Source organism: Erpetoichthys calabaricus, chromosome 16 (genome assembly GCF_900747795.2).
Source record: "Erpetoichthys calabaricus chromosome 16, fErpCal1.3, whole genome shotgun sequence".
In the NCBI taxonomy this organism is placed as follows: Eukaryota; Metazoa; Chordata; class Cladistia; order Polypteriformes; family Polypteridae; genus Erpetoichthys; species Erpetoichthys calabaricus.
The window spans coordinates 43769720-43791018 of NC_041409.2; the positions used below are offsets into that span (position 1 = coordinate 43769720).

Here is a 21299-nt window from a genome sequence, read left to right on the forward strand (position 1 = left end):
TGATACAGTGAAACAGTGGATGAGTGAAATGTATTCATTTTTAAATTCAGAAAAAAACAGGAATTCTTTAAGTGGGAGATAATTCTGGAATAATAGTGTAACATCTTTCACACTGTTTTAACATACATTTCATCTCTAAGACCTGCTTTCCCCAGCTTAAAAATTCTACAAAATAAAGGTGACTTTATAATATGGAGCACTTGAAAAGCTTTTATAAAATAGGACTACCTGATAAAATATTTTGATGGCATTGCTGTTACAATTGCTGTATTAGTTGCTGTGCATTTACTTTACAGCACTACAGCAATGGTTTTATCTGCAGATCAAAAGCAGACCTGTATAAATCCTGTTTTTGGATCTCTACAGTGACCCGAGTTTCTTTAAACAGCTATTTAAAAATACTTATTTTTGACTTAAGAACTGGTTAATCACTTTGCCCATACTTTTCTTCATAAAACCTACAGTAGTATTGCCTAGAACTGTATGGTGTACCATGTGATCGCAAGATTCAGGACTTTTTACATTTTTTTATGTGATCAACTTTTTGGAGAATACAACACACACAATACATGAAGGATTTCAACTCATTTTAAAAGAAATAAATAAAAGACAGACCCTATGTAAAAACAGGGACAGTGACCTTTAGTCTAATAAGAAATGTAAAAAATGTATAAATACATCGTACCAAAATTTGTAATTTATTTGATATAAATAAGCCATAGTTGTCACAATTTCTAGAACAACCAGTTATTAAAATCTATATTTAAATTAGAAGCATAGCCTGGTATCTTGTACTGGTCAGCAGCCCAAATCTCAATGAAAACACTCAACAGATCTAGAGAATGTATCCAGTGGAAATCAGCAAGGCAGCATTTAAGATTCTATTGAATCACTCCATGCACACGGCCTATGGACCCTTTTAGTCCTGGCCTGGTATCGGGGAACTCTTTCTATTCATCAGTGTTTGGCACTTCAAGGACTGTTAGAGACACTGGCAAGAAAAGAAAGGGGCTAAAATTGCAGAGAACCTTTGGCCAGTTATATTCAATGCATGAATCCAAAGATCAGAATGGAAGGAGCAGGAGCAACGTTATTATAACAGTGGTAAAACGAAAGCACATTGAATATGTAGCACATCATCTGTCTGTTTCTGTCTTATATTTTATTTTTCTTCTTATATAATATGCTACTGTGGCTGTTTGTTTGTCTGTCCTGGATTTTAAATCATTTGTAGCTCGCACACCGTTTGACCTATTGACCTCAAATTTGGTACAAATATACTACGTGACCTCTACTGTCCACTTTCAGGGTGATGATTTGTATTACTCTTTTTTGACTTATTTGACTTTATTGTAGAATCAACTCTTGGCCACACTCAGCAGGGCAGCCGTGTGGTGCATGCATACGGGTGATGTTCTCATCCTTACCACCTTTGGCGTCACTTCCTCTATCTCTTCATATCTTAAATCTTTCTTTAGGCAGATTGAAGACTTAAGTGCCAGCTTAAGTGAAAAATTACAAAAAACATACAAAGTAATTGAAACACAAAAACTGACTTAATCAGTTTTAACATGAAAAGATGCCGATGAAAGAAGAGAAGAAGCGGGCCGCAAAGGTGGAGAAAACAAAAACTGCTCAGGAAGTAGCAAGCACATCAACCTCTGAGAAAATTAATGCTAAACATACAGAGAAAGAGTAGGAAAACTATAAGTCAAGTGTATTCACTGCATGTTATCGTGCAGTATGCTGTTGCTGTATTGTATAATGGTTATTATGTACAAAACTATTCTGACTATGCATTTTGCAGTTTATTGTCATTGACTTGACATTTCCACTAGTTATCACATAAACAATCATAAATAATTGTTTCTCTGGGTGTATTCCACCCAAAAATGGCATTTTTTATGATATTATCCCATGTGGTTTGTAGTGATGGCGGAGAAACATTTTTAATCTCATGTTTTCATGGCCAACAGAGATCAAAAAGTTTTAGCCTTTATTGACATCTAGAGTGACCAATGCAGGACCACAGTTATCACTTTCAAAAAATGTCCATGCAAAAACCTTGGGTAACATAATTCACATGCCATGTTATCTAGTCGTATGCTGACAATCTCAAAACACATGTATTTTTACTGAAATATTTCTAAATAAACTTTTCAGAAAAAAACACTCTTGTGAATAAAAAAGGAGCATGCTCAAATGGGAATTAGCATTCAGATTGAAGACCCACCTCCCCACTAATTCATTGGTCAGGAATCCAGCTCAGTAACAGCTGATTCATTGGCTAGCATTGTGCTTCATGTGATGTCATCATACCAAGAAGTGCAGTCTGAGATGAGGACAAATAAAGATAAAAGTTAAAGAAAAACTAGTAGAAAATTATCAGGAAGAGAACATGCCTTGTGTTTGTCCATAAGGCTGAAGCTTAATTCATCTGTGCAGTTTCACAGACTGCCATTGGTGACAAAATTTGATGCCATCATGAAAAATCCCTCAATGGAGCACGTTTATCCACAGGGTCATTCCACCATGGTGTGCTAAGAAGCACCTCTTGGTATCTTTTTGCCCACTGCTATCAGGCAAAATTCACTGCTTACTCCCGGGGTACTCATTAAATTCATTTTGCAATATCATTATGAAATATCTGAATAATACTTATTTATTTATTTACTGATTGATTGATTGTTTAATGGATTGGCTGTATTATTTATTCTGTGAGTCAGTAACCTTGTTTTTTATGTTTCTGCTGCCGTATGCCTCTGAATTTCCCCATGGGATTATTAAAGTTTATCTAATCTAATCTGTTCTAATCTAATCTAATCTAATATAAAGAATCAAAAGGTACTCCAAATCTTGGTCACAGGTATGACTGTAAATGTGATCACAAATCTAAACCTTGGGGACATTTGAATGTGCAGTGAATTTTTTTCTATGTTTTACCAGAACTGTTCTCTTTTTAACAATATGTAGGTAATAATATATGAGTTTGAGATATTGTGAGCATACAGCTGGATGTCTTGGCATGTGGATTATGTGACATGAGTAATATGATATTTTTTGATAGTTTTGATATTGTTTGGTATCATTCAGCTTTGGTTGCCAACAACCATTCAAGCTGAAACTTTGCCACTTTCATTTTCTGTGAAAGTATGAGATTAGAATTTTTTCTCTAACATCAATTAGCCAATAAAAGGTGTCATTTTGCTTGGCTTTTCTCTCTAACATCACTAATAACTACACGAGGTAAATAACATACATATCACTATCACATATAACCATTAAGTGCTTTTGGATGTTTTCTGTAAAGAAGAGCACTATATACAGTAAATTATGTCTGTAGTCCTTTTGCATAGATTCATTCTTTAAACTGATGACAATAACTCCACATTAAGATTTGTCATGCAATATGGTCTTGTGGCTAAAGAAATGAACTGTAAACCAGAAGCGTGCTAGTTCATTTCTGTGTCTGATATGGCTTGAGCCTGAGAAACTCATTGATACAGTGATTCAACAGCAAAAAAAAAAAATCTACTACAGATCACTTGGTATATGTGCACTACACAGAGGCACTGTATAAAATATAGATTAAATTATGTTAAGAGTTAGCAGCAAAAAACAGCTAAGGAGAAAAATTATCTAAATGTATTGTTGTCTGTTTATAAACGTTGAACAGAGACAAAGCAGATAATAATTCAGACACTTCATAAAAAATAGAAAATGTTTTATTATAAACTTTATATAATAGTATTAAGAGGAAGAATTGTATAATTCAGGTTAAAGTTACCTAGATCAAACTGTGGAAAACACCATTCCAACTATATTGTAGCACTTTATGGTAGTTGTTCTTCCATTTTTGCTACCTTGGTAGCATCTGGCATATGACTAGACAAGCCCTGTATAAGGCACCAGGGTACCTCAAGGCGTAGTCACACTGGGCCCATTTAGATTCCACAGTTAAAATACCCCATGTGTCTTTGGGGATGTGAGAAGGAAAATAGAAATTCTCTGGGAAGTTTTTAGAAACTGGGAGAACCTGCAAACTCCTCACAAGCAACTCTGGATCTCTGAGGCACTAGGACTAACCAGTGCAAAACGATATTGTATTAGGCTGCATATTAAGTAAACATAAGTGAATATGAAGGCAAACTGTAAATATGCATATTTATGTATTTGCAAAATATATTATTGATCTCTTTCTTTTTTTTTTGTTTACTTGCAGAGAAGTGCACTGCTTCACAAAAACAGGAATATTTAATTCAAGGATCATCAGGGCAGGACATCATCCTGGGACATGGGCTAGAAGTCAACTCAACCGTTGAGATTGCTTGGGAGTTTGTAACAAAAGATGGTAAAGAGTTAGTAGTTGCAAAAGCGAACAGACAGAATGTCAAAGTGTATACAAAGTTCTTAGATAGAGTGATTGTAAATAATACTCACTTTTTATTGACAATAAAAAATCTGACATATCAAGACACTGGAACCTACATAGGACGTCTTACATATGAAAGTGGGGAAATCCAGAGTGTTTCCTACAAAATTTCAATTAGAGGTAAGGATTCCTACATACTAAATACATTTCTATGTTCATCAAAAGTCATAAAATATGACAGAGTTTATAAACATTTTACATATTTATGCATGAAAAGATTTGCTTTATCTGCCATTACTTGAATATTCTCATACTCTTTATTACTATTTCTCTTAAATCTTCCTTTTGACTCCTTCTTGGCTTCATTCCACTTTCTCCTTTCAACCATCAGCTTTCCGAGACCTTCATGCTTCCTGTCACCAACCTTTATGTTGGACTTCCCTGTATTTACCTTTAGGTCTTTCGGTTTGAAAAGAGCTTTCCACTTTAGTATTTATCCCTTTGGCTCCACTTCAGCATACAAACACTCCTATAAATGTCTTTCATTTTACTTTTTTGGTCGCCACCTCCACCATTGTTATAAACAACAATTGACTTGATTAAGGTCCAAGTTTAATATTTTAATTCCCATGTCATTTCTTATCTTATTTTTTCAATCTGCTTTATAATCCCCCTAAAACATTTCTCTCTACTTACATATTCATTCATTAGCTCACTGTCTTCTTTTGTGTGTGAAACTTCTTAACAAGCATTTTACTTTGCTTCATTGTAGATTGCCTTCTGCATTTGTTGCCACTATCTCTTTTTGTACTCCATTGCATCTGCTACATCCGGTGTTCTTTTCAACCAGCTGTTATGGTCACTCTATTAGATACATCTGTCTTGCAGATTCAGGATCTTCTGTGCAAACAATGCTAATTAAAGAAAGTGGGCAGGTAGCAATGAAATCTTTTTCCAACTCAGAAGGAAATATATAAGAGTGAAGAAAGTTGACTTTGAAAGTGGCATTAGATCTGAAGTGCTGCCATATTAATGCCAGCATCTCTGCTTTGGATTTTCAAACACATTGGGTCATTGTGAATGGACCAAACAAAACCCCAAAAATATTGAGGCAATAGTAGCTCTTAGGTTGGAAACAGATCATTCATGAATGGATCACAAAGAAGCTGATGAAATGTGTCTTGAGGAATGGACAGGCACTAGTAATCATCTAAATGTTCAATATTTCAGCAGAGCTGAAGGAGTGATTTAAGAATGTATGCCAAGTAGTAACATTTCAAGGATGGCAAATGATCACACTAGTTCCAATCCTGTCATCACCAACAAGTGAAAGAAGTGACATTAAGCAAGCATAAACAGTGGAAATTGGAGGATTTAAAAAATAGGGTATGGTTTGATATACTTTGTTAATTCCCGAGAGGAAATTGTCTTTTTGCATGACCTCTGGGTGTTAGAGCGTAAGGTCAGTCATTGTACAGAATCCCTGGAGCAATTTTCAGGTTAAGAGTCTTGCTCAAGGGCCCAACCGAATAGGATCCCTTCTGGCAAAAACGGAATTTGAAAAGGCAACCTTCCAGATACCAGTGCAGATCCTTAGCCATAGAGCTACCACTCTGCCCTATTTGAATCCCAAATTTGGCTGATTAACTCTAATGGAAAAGCCAAGATGTAACAAAACAAACATGAATCCATATATTTGGTTTACTTCCTGAATTCCTTGTTATGAGCGGCAAAAATCATGACCTGAACATTGTTAATGATAAGGAGCAAAACCTTATTGGAGTAATATACCTACTGTGATTTGGTTTTTCATTACCACATTACTGTATGCCACAAGGTTAGGAAAGTCGAGGAATGGTCCGGGCTTGTGAAAGTGAATTCAGCTCACTGACATGGCCAAGGAATTGTCTTTAGTGATGAGACAGAAAAAGTTGTGCAGAGTAGAGAGAGACTTACCTTCAATTAATTTGTGCCAGCTGTAGGGACATACTGAAATTTCCACGTGATCATCATATATATCATGTTGAACTCATAACATATGAATTCATGCTGGCAAATTGGGAATAACATATGATAAAGTAGGTGCACATAAATCAGTACTTTCTTTTACTTGTACAAGAAGTCACCTACTGTCAGATAATGTCGTGTTATGTGGCATTCCCCAGAACAGCACCTTTATGTTTTCCAACATGCTTCAGTCGTGCATCCTTATAAATAAACCATTCTTATCTTATCTTTTACCCTTCATATTGTGTCTTGTTTTACCTTGCTCAGTATTGCTTTGTCTTGGCTTACAATAGCGTGCCCAGGCTTAGTTTAGTATATCATAACTTTCATACTCTTAACTCCACTGGATTAAAATGTTACTGACTCCATTCCTTCCTTCTTGATTGGGTTGGTGAACACATGCATTTAGATTGCTTAGCCAAAATCCAAAATACTTTCACCTTCACCATTCCACACACTTCTCTAAACACCTTCACAGTTGGCTCAGACATAGGAAACAGAGAGTTATAGTGTGAGAAACCTTATCAGAATTGGCTGATGTCAAGAGAAGTGTTCTATAGGGATGCAGTGCTTAATTTAAAAAATACATAAATGATTTGGATAGGAATACGAGTAACAAGATGGTTAAATTTGCGGATGATGCCAAACTTGGAGCATTGGTAGATAACCTTGAATCTGTTGAATCATTAGAGAGGGACTTGGACAGTATATAGGCTTTGTCAGATTTATGGGAGATGAAAATTAATGTCAATGAATGTAAAGTACTACACATAAGAAGTATAAATGTTAGGCTTGAATATACAAGAGGATGTCTGAAAATCAAAAGTACAAATTATGAGAAGAGTTTAGGATTCATAGTGGACTTGACACTATCAACTTCAAGACAGTGTTCAGAAGCCATTAAGAAGGCTAACAGAATGTTACGTTATATAACATGATGTATGGAGTACAAGTCCAAGGAAGTTAGGGTCAAGCTTTATAATGCACGGGTGAGGCCTCATCTGGAGTAATGTGTGCCGTTTTGGTCTCCAGGCTACAAAAAGGGCATAGCAGTGCTAGAAAAGATCCAGAGAAGAGCGACTAGGCTGATTTCAGAGCTACAGGAGAATGAGTTATGAGTAAAGATTAAAAGAGCAGAGACTTTTCAGTTTAAGCAAAAGAAGATTAAGAGGTGACATGATTGAAGTGTTTAAAATCATGAAGGGAATTAGTACAGAGGATCATGACTGTTGTTTTAAAATGAGTTCATCAAGAACACAGGGATATAGTTGGAAACTTGTTAAGGGTAAAGTTTGCACAAACATTAGGAAGTTTTTATTTTTACATAATCACATGGAATAAACTACCAAGTAGTGTGGTATACAGTAGGACTTTAGGGACTTTTAAAACTAGAGTTGATGTTATTTTGGAAGAATTAATTGGATAGGACTGGCAAGCTTTGTTGGGCTTAATGGCCTGTTCATCTCTAGATTGTTCTAATTACCATTCCTTATTGAACTCAATTTTCAGATATTCTGTTGGTTGAGCCTTGGACAGTGGGGGTAGGAAAGTTAGTTGTGGTGTGGTTTAATTTGTGTTTAATGTTACAGAGTAATGACTTACAAAAACTTAAAATATAGTGAGAAAAAGACATGGGTCAGTAAGTGAATAGCAATATTTTTTTTTACACAGAAACTATGAAAAATCACAAACACTGGACACACCTTTAAACAGTAGGACTAACACTGCTAGACCAAATGACTTCTTTCCACAGGCAAGCAGGCCGCTAAACACAATGCTTGTGCTCCTTTATCATAGGCTCTTATCTAATTACTGTTCTGTTATTAATTTCTTGTCCATTTGTATATCTAGTGTCATCACTGATTGCTTTTTGTATATATGATATTCATATGTACAGATGTTGTTCCTTGTTCTGCATTCCCTTATGTTATGTAAAATTACCTTCTCTCTGTATTGTTGTGTTATATTATTTATTGTCTAAATATTGCACTGTGGCCCTGGGGAACATAACTTCTTACCATCTATATACATGTGCCAAAGTATGTTTATAGATGGTATGATATCAAAGCCCATTTTACTTGACCTAAAATGTATTTTCTAGCAACACATGAAAATGATACTTACAAGTGTCCTGATTTCAGTTTTTTTACAATGACATTTTTGTGCAGATTTATGTACCTTTTCTGTTATTCTTTTTTAATTTTAGGATGATAAGGTCATTGCAATGACATTTTAAAATGAGCTTTTATCACAGGTGCTTGATGATTTTGCACTCTTAACTTATTCCTGTTGTGTGTGGGAATCCATCAGGGCTGCCCTTTGTCACTGATGCTTTAAATAATTTTTATGGACAAAATTTCTAGGTGCAACAAAGGAGTGGAAAGTGTCCAATTCTGTGACCTCAGGATCACATCTGTGCTTTTTGCAGATGATATGGCCTTGTCAGCTTCACCAGGGTGTGACTTCAGGATGAGGAATGTACTTCCAAGTCTAAGGTCATGGTTCTCAGCCAGAAAAGTGTGAAGTACCCTCATCTGGTTGAAGATGAAGTGCTGCCGTAAGCGGAAGTATTTAAATATCTCAGTCTTGTACACAAGAAAGGGAAGAAGGGATTGACAAGTGGATTGTCCACAGTTATGCGAACATTGTACCATTCGGTTTTGGTGGACACAGAGCTGAGCTGAAAGATGAAGTTCTTAAGTTACCCATTGATCTGCATTCATACCCTCAACCATTGGTCATGAGCTGTGGGTAGTGACCAGAAGAATTCATTTGCCGATATAAGCATCAGATATCAGCTTCTTTCAAAGGGCCTTAGAGTTAGGGTAAGAAGTGCAGACATTCATGAGGAGCTCAAAGTAGAGGAGCTAGTCTTCTGCAATGAAAAGAGCCAGTTGAGGTGGCATTAAAATCTGATTAGGATGCCTCTCTGGGTAGGTGTTTCGGGCATGAACAGGACTCAGAGCAGACCCAGAACACTCTAGAAAGATTACATCTCAAGGCTGGTCTGGCACCGCCTCGGTATCCCCCCTGTGGAGTTGGAGGATGTGGCAGGGAAAGGTGATGTCTGGGCACCTTTGCTTAGACTGCTACCCCTATGACCCTGACCCAGATAAGTGACAGAAAATGGATGGATGGATAGATTAGCATGTCTATAGCCATATTGTGTATTGTGTGTGCCTGTTGCTGCCCAAATACTCACAATCATTGCAAAATGTTACATCATTATGATTGCCATATAAAGAGGTACCACAGAAAGGCAGGCTTGTATTAAGCTTTTTAGACAATCTTAAACCTCTTACAGTGTACTTTTCTTCAAAAATATTTGTTAATTTTCCAAATATTCTGCTAGGTCACAAGAGTACATGAAAAAGGATGAAAAGATTACATACTAGTTTAATAATTCCTACATACTAATCATAGCTTTTTTTTTGCAATGTATATTAAGAGCTTTCTTATTCCATTCAGTTAATCACACTTAAATGCATCTTTGTTTTTTTAATAAACAGTTCTAGCTAAGCCAGAGCTGCAACCACGGCTTAACAATGCTACAACAACCTCATGCAGCATCTCTGTTACATGTTCCCTGAAGAATGTTACCTCCAACATTACCTGCTTATATCAACAAAACACTGTTGTATGTGATAAGCCAGATATTCAGTCACAAAACAATGGCCGCCAAGAAATTCACCTGGAATTTACAGTCTCCGAAGACAATACCACACTGGTATGCAACATTAGCAATGAAGATAGCTGGGGCTGGAATGGCATACTCTTTGAAGACGTCTGCCAATTGGACAAAAATGGTGAGTTTAACATACTGTTTATATACCTGTTTTGAAATGGAGTTGGAATTAAACTAAGTTACTGCATGCAAATATATACTTTTTAGAAGAATGCCTGTTCTACAAGTCTAGGCTGAAATGAATATAAATACTGTTATACACCAGTAGGCCTCCATTAAATACTGTTTTTGAATCTTTACTATTTTATACTTAAATAATAACATAACTTTATGTCTCTGCTCAAGTCTTTTTTAAAAGTAAAAGATGCAATCTGCACCTCTTCTTCTTTTGGCTGCTCCCGTTAGGGGTTGCCACAGCGGATCATCTTCTTCCATATCTTTCTGTCCTCTGCATCGTGTTCTGTTACACCCATCACCTGCATGTGCTCTCTCACCACATCCATAAACCTTCACTTAGGCCTTCCTCATTTCCTCTTCCCTGGCAGCTCTATCCTTAGCATCCTTCTCCCAATATACCAAGCATCTCTCCTCTGCACATGTTCAAACCAACACAATCTCACCTCTCTGACTTTGTCACCCAACCGTCCAACTTGAGCTGACCCTCTAATGTACTCATTTCTAATCCTATCCATCCTCGTCACATCCAGTGCAAATCTTAGCATCTTTAACTCTGCTACCTCCAGCTCTGTCTCCTGCTTTCTGGTCAGTGCCACCGTCTCCAACCCATATAACATAGCTGGACTCACTACCGTCCTGTAGACCTTCCCTTTCACTCTTGCTGATACCCGTCTGTCACAAATTACTCCTGACACTCTTCTCCACCCATTCCACCCTGCTTGCACTCTCTTTTTCACCTCTCTTCCACAATCCCCATTACTCTGTACTGTTGATCCCAAGTATTTAAACTCATCCACCTTCGCCAACTCTACTCCCTGCATCCTCACCATTCCACTGATCTCCCTCTCATTTACACACATGTATTCTGTCTTGTTCCTAATGACCTTCATTCCTCTCCTCTCTAGAGCATATTTCCACCTCTCCAGGTTCTCCTCAACCTGCTCCCTACTCTCGCTAAAGATCACAATATCATCAGCAATCATCATAGTCCACAGGGACTACTGTCTAATCTCGTCTGTCAACCTGTCCATCGCTATTGCAAATAAGAAAGGGCTCAGAGCCGATCCCTGTAATCCCACCTCCAACTTGAATGCATCCGTCACTCCTACTGCAGATCTCACCACGGTCACACTTCCCTCATACATATCCTGTACAACTCTTACATACTTCTTTGCCACTCCTGACTTCCTCAAACAATACCACAGCTCCTCTCGAAGCACCCTGTCATATGCTTTCTCCAGGTCCACAATGACACAATGCAACTCCTTCTGGCCTTCTCTAAACGTCTCCATCAACATCCTCAGAGCAAACATTGCATCTGTGGTGCTCTTTCTTGGCATGAAACCATACTGCTGCTCACTAATCATCACCTCACTTCTTAACCTAGCTTCCACTACTCTTTCCCATAACTTCATGCCGTGGCTCATCAATTTTATTCCCCTGTAGTGACTGCAGTTCTGCATATCCCCCTTATTCTTAAATATCAGCACCAGTACACTTCTTCTCCACTCCTCAGGCATCCTCTCACTTTCCAAGATTCCATTAAACAATCTGGGTAAAAACTCCACTGCCATCTCTCCTAAACACCTCCATGCTTCCATAGGTATGTCATCTGGACCAACGGCCTTTTCATTTTTCATCCACTTCATAGCTGTCCTTACTTCCTCCTTTCTAATCCATTGCACTTCCTGATTCACTATCTCCACATCATCCAACCTCTTTTCTCTCTCGTTCTCTTCATTCATCAGCCTCTCAAAGTACTCTTTCCATCTGCTCAACACACTCTCCTCGCTTGTGAGTACGTTTACATCTTTATCCTTTATCACCCTAACCTGCTGCACATCTGCTGCTGCAATATTCAATCTGCACTAAGAATGCAAAGTGAAAGAGCAGACCTTGGAGCAGTTGTAAAATGATAAAATTATAGGTTAATTTTTACTTTAACAACGTACAAAATGGTTTTAGATAGAACAAAAAATAACATTTGTGTGGAAGTTCAGTCCCCTAACACAGACAGACAAACACCAGATATCCATAAAAACACACACGTTTAATATTTTCTTCAGAGTACACAGCACCTCACAATACCCTTCTAGCAACCACTCTGTCCCTTTCTTTCTCCTTCTTCTACTCTTCTGTCGCCCTCACTCCTCCTCTCACAAGCTCTGTCTTCTTCCTCCCGACTCGACTAATGGAGTGAGGTGGCCCCTTTTATAATGCCCCGGATGTGCTCCAGGTGCTTTGCAATGATCTTCTGGTGGTACTTCCTGGTGTGGCGGAAGTGCCGCATGAGCACCCAGAAGCACTTTGGGTGTGCCTGGAATTTCTTCCGGCAGCATTTCCGAGTGTGGTGAAAGTGCTGCATTCCAGGCTCCACAATCCTCTGGGCACTTCCTGGCGTCCCCGATGCAGACCAGGGCAGCTGCCCTCTCATGGCCCAGGGGAGGTATTGTCTCTCTCCTGATCCTTCCTGGAATCCTGGCTGGGCAGGCTCCCCAGCCGTCCGCCACATCTGATATAACAAAACCTCGTTCTCACAAGTACAATCATTGATCCTGGAATCCATTAATTTTCAAGTAGTTGTTTTCTGGTACCTTGCAATGCTGCTCTGGGAAAATAGACAAGTTGGGTAAACAGCAAAATCTCACCATCAGTTAAGTTCTTAGGGTAAGAGTTCTAGTTAGCATTTTAGTCATAATACTACAACAACATATTCCTACAAGTCCAAAAATTTTTATTGCACTCTTTCACAATAATTTTTGTATTATTTCGCACTGGTGAGGCCTCTTCTGGAGTACTGTGTGTAGTTTTGGTCTCTAGGCTACAAATGGAATATGAAAAGTTTTTCATAATTTAGTAAAAAAATGACAAATATAGTTCTGTTTTAACAATGTGTTTACAAAGATTATTGTAGAAATGGAACACAAATGAAATGCATGTGTTCCAAATAATGATCTATCATTTCCACTCTAAAACTCCAGCACTTCACTGCCAGATAATCAAGGCATGAGCTGGGGGAGCTTAGTGCACATTCTGCGGCGGTGAGGGGATGAAATAGCAGGCTGCTTGCTGCTTGTCTTGGTGTGGGGGATGGAATAGCAGGCCGTTTGCTGCTTGCCTCTATCGACACATTTACGCTGACAGAGAGGTGCGAAGGGATTTAAGGTGGGCCGGTTTTACAAGTTTTTTCATAGGCTTTGGTAATTCTAGTGTTAACCATCCCTAAAATTATTATTATTTTTTTAATTTTAAATTTGGAAGCTTTTATAATGATAACATGATAGTGGGCTTTGCAGCCATAAACAATCTGGCTGTGGCCAAGGGAACAAATAGCGGTGCCCTAAACAAACAAGTATGCAGAACTGTGCTACAGTGGCATCACTGTCAGAATGAAAAACAAACAAAAATGAAACAAAATGGTTTTCTGAGCGATATGACCTGGACTCATCACAGGTAAAACATCACACCAACATGAATAGCTCCCAGGAGACACTGCAGAAGAAAAGTAAGCCATAATATTAATTAACAAAAGGAGGTGTGTACTTACAGTCTGAATAACACAAGTTAATTTTCAGGATATTTTATAGGAAAACAACACAGCTATTTACTAGTGGCAAAAACAGGATAGCTAATGCTAAATGCACACATTCTGTTTCCCAGTACTTTAACACAATGTGTATTGTTTTAAATTGTACAACCAGAAGAAAAGAGAAAGGTGTATATCTTGGTATTTTTCACAGTTCTTGCAAAATAAAATAAAACAAATTGTATTTAACTTCCACACCATCAGAGAAAAAGAATGTGTTTAGGAGAGTAAATAAAAGTAAATTATGGCAACCCATTGTATAGTTTAATAAATTATCTACAAATGTAGAAAACCTAACACCACATGACTAGCAAGTGTGAGAAGAAAAAAAATGTCAAACAACATTAGCTATGGTAGCAGTGACAGCAAGACAGTCAAAATGGCATGTGGTGTTAAGTCCTGACAGGCAAATTTACTAAACAAAAAGGGAGATAGACAGATAGAACTTTATTTATCCCCAGGGGGAAATTTGGTCTTTTACAGAAACTCTTTTAATAAATAAATGCATAAACAGACAGACAGACAGACAGACAGACAGACAGACAGACAGACAGACAGACAGACAGACAGAGATAGATAGATAGATAGATAGATAGATAGATAGATAGATAGATAGATAGATAGATAGATAGATAGATAGATAGATAGATAGATAGACAACATCAACATTTATTTATATAGAGAAAAAAAATAAAATCTACAGGGGTTCCGTGGCCACTAGACCGCCCAGCCCCCTCTAGGCATTCAACCTAACATAAATGACCTCAATCAGTCCTCATTGTATTCAGGGTTCTCATGGAAGAACTTGATGATGACGGTCATGTGGACTTCTGGCCTTTCATCCATCAATGTAGGGACATCACAGTGCTTTGATTAGGTGGTGGTGGCGCAGATCACCACCACAGAAAACCAGAATAAAAAACAGAAGAGAAAGTAGGGGTTAGTACGGATTTTGAAGCCATCATAAATAATAATGATAATTAATTGAATATACAGAGCATCAGGATTAAACTAAAATGAAGCTATGAGAAAGCCATGTTGAAATACTGTGTTTTCAGCAGTGTTAGCGTGGCAAATTCCTATTGGCAAGCCATTCCAGAGTTTAGGTGCATAACAGCAGAAGGCCACCTCACCACTTCTTTTAAGTTTAGCTCTTGGAATTATAAGCAGACACTCATTTGAAGATCTAAGGTTACGATTTGGAGTATAAGGTGTAAGACATTCTGAAATATAAGATGGAGCGAGATTATTTAAGGCTTTGTAAACCATAAGCAGTATTTTAAAGTCAATTCTTGCAGTGGGCTGGCGCCCTGCCTTGGGTTTGTTAACTGCCTTGCGTCCTGTGTTGGCTGGAATTGGCTCCAGCAGACCCCTGTGACCCTGTAGTTAAGATATAGCAGGTTGGATAATGGATGGATGGATAAAGTCAGTAGCGCTGCTTCCTCGCAGTTAGGAGACCCAAGTTCGCTTCCCGGGCTCTCCCTGCATGGAGTTTGCATGTTCTCCCTTTGTCTGCGTGGGTTTCCTCCGGGTGCTCTGGTTTCCTCCCACAGTCCAAAGACATGCAGGTTAGGTGCAGTGGCGATACTAAAATTGTCCCTAGTGTGTACTTGGTGTGTGTGTGTGCGCGCCCTGCGGGGTTTGTTTCCTGCCTTGGGCCCTATATTGGCTGGGATTGGCTCCAGCAGACCTTCGTGACCCTGTAGTTAGGATATAGCGGATTGGATAATGGATGGATGGATGGATAAAGTCAATTCTAAATGGCATAGGTAACCAATGTAGTAACATCAAAACTGGAGAAATGTGCTCAGATTTTCTTTTCCTAGTTAAAATTCTAGCAGTTGCATTCTGCACTAGTTGCAATTGATTGATGTCTTTGTTGGGTAGTCCTGAGAGGAAAGCATTACCGACTGAAAACAAAGCGTGAAGTAATTTCTCAGCATCTTGCAATGTTATAAGAGGTCTAACTTTGCTATATTTCTTAAGTGAATAAATGCTGTCCTAGTAATCTGATTAATATGTGATTTAAAATTCAGGTAAGAATCAATAGTTACCCCTAAATTCTTTACCTCCGTCTTGACTTTTAATCCTAATGTATCAATTTTATTTCTAATAACCTCATTATATCCATTTTTGCCAATCACTAAAATTTCTGTTTTCTCCTTATTTAGTTTGAGAAAATTACTACTCATCCATCCAGAAACACAAGTAAGACATTGTGTCAGTGAATCAAGAGTGTTGGGTGTCATCAGCATAGCTGTGGTAGCTCACGTTATGCCCCGAGATAATCTGACATAACGGAAGCATGTAAATCAAAAGAGCAGCACACCAAGGATAGAGCCTTTTGGAACACCATATAGAATATCATGGGTTTTTGAAGTTATAATTACTACAACTTACAAAGAATTTTCTACCTGCCAGATAGGATTCAAACCAATTTAAGATACTGCCAGAGAGGCCCACCCATTGACTAAGGCAATTTCTAAAAATATTGTGATCAATGGTATCAAATGCGGCACTCAGATCTAGGAGAACGAGAACAGATAAATGGCCTCTGTCTGCATTTACCTGCAAGTCATTTACTACTTTAACAAGTGGAGTTTCTGTACTGTGATTTGTTCTGAAACCCAACTGAAACTTATCAAGAATAGCATGTTTATTGAGGTGATCATTAAGCTGCGTAATGACTGCCTTTTCTAGGATTTTACTTAAGAATGGCAGGTTAGAAGTAGGTGTAAAATTTTCAAAAGCAGAGGAGTTCAGATTATTTTTCTTCAGCAGGGGTTTAACTACAGCAGTCTTAAGACAGTCTGGGAAGACCCCCGTATCTAATGACGAATTTACTAAGTCAAAAATACTATCAATTAGCACGCCCGATACTTCTTTGAAAAAACTTGTTGGTATTGGGTCAAAGACGCAGGTGGATGGTCTCAGTTGAGAAATTATTTTATATAAATCAGGTAAATCTATCCTGGTGAAATAATTTAATTTGTTTAGAATGGAGTACTGGGGTTTAAGAGGATCAGTATTGGGGAGATGTACTATATTATTTCTAATATCATTAATTTTTTGATTAAAAAATACAGCAAAAAACTCACAAGTTTCACTGGAAGTATTTTGGAGGCATTCCTTTGAGTGACCTGGGTTTAGCAGACGATCAATTGTGGAGAATAAGACTCTGGGACTGCTAGCATTGTTATTTATAATTCTAGAGAGATAACACCACCTCTCAAGACGGACTATATTGTTGTATTCTGTTATTTTAACCTTCAATATCTCATAGTGGATAATCAGTTTAGTTTTTCTCCATTTACACTCAGCTCTCTGGCATGTTCTTTTTAGATCAGACACTCTTTGAGTCTTCCATGGTATAATAGTGCTAGAAGATTTTTTAACTATCTTTTCAGGTGCAACTATTTCAGTAGCAGCTCTCACCTTAGTATTAAAATTTTCCACCTTACTATTTACATTATCCTCACTATTGTAGTAAGCACTACAAATGGACTGGTTACTTAGAATGTTTGAAAATTTTGAAGCTGCTGATGAATCAAAGAAGCGTTTTTTAACAATATGCTTCTCTTGAATATTTTCTATTATTATTTCTGTATTAAATAGTAAGAGAAAATGGTCTGATAGACCAATATCAATGATTTGCTTCACATCAACTTTTAGTCCTTTAGTAATTACTAAGTCTAACGTATGCCCTTCTTTGTGTGTAGGCTGACTAACATGCTGGCTCAAATCAAAAGAGTCCAGGAGATTCATGAATTCTTTTACTTTTGGGTCACACTGATTATCAATATGAAAGTTAAAGTCACCAACTATTAGGAATGTGTCATAGTTCATAATTACAATTGACACCAAGTCTGAGAATTCCTTAAAGAAACACCCACTGTATTTAGGAGATCTGTACCCGGTGTGAGAGGTCACCCAAACACCATCAGACTAAAACCAGCATGGTTATAAAACACACGCTTATTTTCACCCAAAGTCCCAACACAGTCCCGCACAGCACATAGTGCTCCCGCACCAAACACCCCTAAATATGGGCCTCTCAAATGTCAGTGGGCCAGCATTTCTTCCTCCTGTCACTGGAGCTTCGTCCACCTCCAGCTCCTGACTCTTGCTCCTTGACTGTAGGAAGGCGGCTCTCTTTATAATAACCCGGATGTGCTCCAGGTGCTCACTGGCATTCTTCTGGCGGCACTTCCTGGTGTGGCGGAAGTGCCGCATGAGCACCCGGAAGCATTCCAGGCATTGCTGGAAGGTCCTTCCTCCACCTTCCCAGTTGTGCCAGAAGTGTAGATCTCCCGGGCTTTATGATGTTTGGGGCACCCCCTGGCGGTAGCCACAGGCCCCCATGGGTTTCAGCTTCCCTGCTACTTCCCTGTGGTCCCCTTGCTATCCAGGGCGGTTGCCCCCTCATGGCCCAAAGGACGTATAGATCTCCTTCCAGGTGTCCCGGCCAGGTCTGGCCCCCAGCCTCCTGCCACAATGGATAATACTAGAAACTGAGAAACTCCATGAATAACAACAGCAAGATACTCAAAGGACTTTAATTTACCAAAACTGACATCTTTACATTTTAACCGTCTCGAGCAAATGTTTGCTAAACCGCCGCCTTTCTTAACTTGGTAATCCTCATGAGCAAAGCTGTAATTCAGAGGCGCAGATTCGATTAAAACAGCCGCACCATCAGAGCTAAGCCACGTTTCACTTGCAACAAAATCAATTTTACTATCACTAATAAGATCGTTGATGGAAAACGTCTTGTTGGTTAATGCTCTAACATTTAATAAAGCCATATTTAATGTTTCGGAAGAGCAGAACTGAATTGTATGTGTGTTATGGGTATTCAAGATAGAAACTGAGTTATATTTATTAGCGCCACTCTGTGCATATTTTTTGTTTAATCTATACTCTGTTTTTATAGTTGTGGTCTGAAAACACAACATAATAACTAAAAATGAAGAAAATTTAAAAGAAGGAAAAGAAAACTTGGCAGTCACAGTAACGTATTACACAGGTGTAATGTCATTGGTATAAAGGAGCCCTAGTAGCATTTAGTGAATAGTCCAGTAATAATATTATTATAATCATAATATTAGTGAATATATGTTGAACTCAAAGGAGTTTGCTTTACATATATGTCTATGGTCAGGGGTGGATCTATTTTGAATCTAATGAAACTTAAGTTTCAAAGCCCCTAATCCCAGAAGAGCCCCGGAAGAAACTTTAATTTTCATCCCCCCATAACTCAAAAATTATAAGGCATAGGAAATTTTTACTCACACCAGTGACTTTGACATGTGAGTGTGACGATACGGGTCAGCTCCTTGCTCTCTCTTCGTTTTTGAGAACCTCTTGAACACCATTGATAATCATGACCGGGATGAGCATGGCAGATGAGGACAAAACACACCATGCAAGGGGATGGTGAAAAGTGCAAGTGCTTTTATTATATACAAAATGCACAAAACAAGTGTCCCAAAGTGAAGTGATCAAAACTGTCAATAAATAAATCCATAAAAAAGTGTTCATGTGGAGGTTAAAATGACCAAATAAATAGAAAATAAATCAGTTAAAAATGAGGTTAAAACAACAGAGTGCAGGAAACTAATTTTTAAAGCCATAAGCGCTGCTGCCTTCCCTTAAAACTGATGCCTCTCTGGCTTATCCTATCTTGACCTCACAGCCTGGAGAGATGTTGACCAGCAGATGCAGACACCCATCTCAACTGGCCCATGTACCCTGCTGCCTATCCCACAGCTCCCGCCCAAACTGCTGCCAATCCAGGCTTCACCCGGCACAGACACTCTGTACATCCACAGCTGCCATCTCAAAGGCTCCTCCCGGCGAGAGCACCTCCAGAGCATAATGGAGCAACCCTCAGTCTCCTCCTAAGCAATGGCTACTCAGTCCTCCTTGGGGCTCTAATACAGTCCACCTGCTTCTACTCTGTTCACCAACTTTTCTTTTTCTTTCTTATTTAACTTTTATATTACTTTTTTATTTTTGTGCTCCCCTTTATAGGCTGGGGAGCAGTTGCAGATGCAATCATCTGATTGTCTCCCCAGGCTGATAATAAGGCAATCAGACTGCTGGCACGTGACAGCTAGGCAACGCTCAGATGCTTGGCCACCTCTTACCAACCCGGAGATGGGGCATCTTCATAGCAGACTGCCCACACCTGCTCCCACTCCCCATTACATATTTATTAAAATGGCCAGGTTTTCTGAGCTGCAGACCTGCTATACCACAGTGAGATACAGCAATTTTAATCAAAATCTGAAATATAGTGGTCAATTATTTGTGGTGATCTATCGTGGAACAAACTCCTTAAAGAAGATCATAGTGGTTACCCAGACCTTGTTGCTGGTTGCAAAGGGGCCCTCTACCACTGACTATAGTCAGTCAGTGGGGTGCATGTGCCCAGATTAACTAGCTTCTAAATGACATGAGAAACTAGGAAAGTCAACATCCTTACACAAACAAATAGAAACACGCAAGAGAAAAATGTGCATAAAATATTGTGATGAAATTGATTTGCAAAATTACAGACACATATGTAAGGAAGTATTTCAAGATTAAAAAAGTAACTAAAAAAACTGAATTGCAAAATGCAACAACTCCAAAAAAGCTTACCTGCCTGTGGTATTTAGACAGCCTCAAAGAAAACTGTGTTCTTCCAAGAATCCTATTATAACAGTCCTGCCAGGAGAAAACAATGAAAAGCTATTCACTGATATTTATTATCAAGGATACTGATGCCATGGTGTGGTTCTTAAATTTTTATAGTAAATTGTACAGAAGAAACAAGAAAACTTAAGCACCTTGTGTTGTTGTGGATTAGATGATATGAGCTCTAACCCTAACCTGTCAATGCCCCCTCCTCCCAACCCAACCCAGCCCTACTCTTAGGTGTCAACAAATTAAAACACATACCATGAGCTCCACTAAACCTCATAGAGGGCAGACCACCACCACAGCACTAAAAGACATCTAAATAAGAAGAAAAAACTAAGAGTAGTAAGAAGATATCTTCTCTTAGCCACCCATCCATGCACCAGTTTAATTAGATTAGTCCATATACTCATTTTGTGACTATTCCGCTGAGTCACCACTCAAACCGCTGACATGAAATCTGACCTTCTGAAGAGAAGGAGAGACACCACAAAGACTTCCACTAGGAAATCTGAAGCAAATTAGATGTCAGATAAAAAAAAAAGAGTAAAGGAAGACAGGTCTAGGACAAATACAATTCGAGGTTCACAAGGCACAGATATACTCAGGCTTTCAGATAAAACAGATGAAACAAAGGGTTAGTGAGAAGATTGTGCCAGAACATTTGAAAAATGTGCCAACTCTAGCACATGAACAAAGATGACAAAGGCAATCAGAGACCAGTATAAAAAAACTTGCCTAGAGGTAGAGTACAAACAATGAATAAGTATGGCGGTATACAAGATTGT

The 21299-nt window shown here is 38.5% G+C and overlaps 1 protein-coding gene across 2 annotated transcripts in view; it reads left to right on the plus strand.

Moving 5' to 3' along the window:
- LOC114666914 (uncharacterized) overlaps nucleotides 1–21299 on the plus strand; it is a 67449-nt gene that overhangs the window by 22677 nt on the left and 23473 nt on the right. For both annotated transcript variants that reach the window (XM_028821955.2, XM_051920081.1), the window contains exons 2-3: nucleotides 4223–4552; nucleotides 9889–10185. In XM_028821955.2, coding sequence (XP_028677788.1) covers nucleotides 4223–4552; nucleotides 9889–10185 — 627 coding nt within the window. The remainder of the gene's footprint in view (nucleotides 1–4222; nucleotides 4553–9888; nucleotides 10186–21299) is intronic.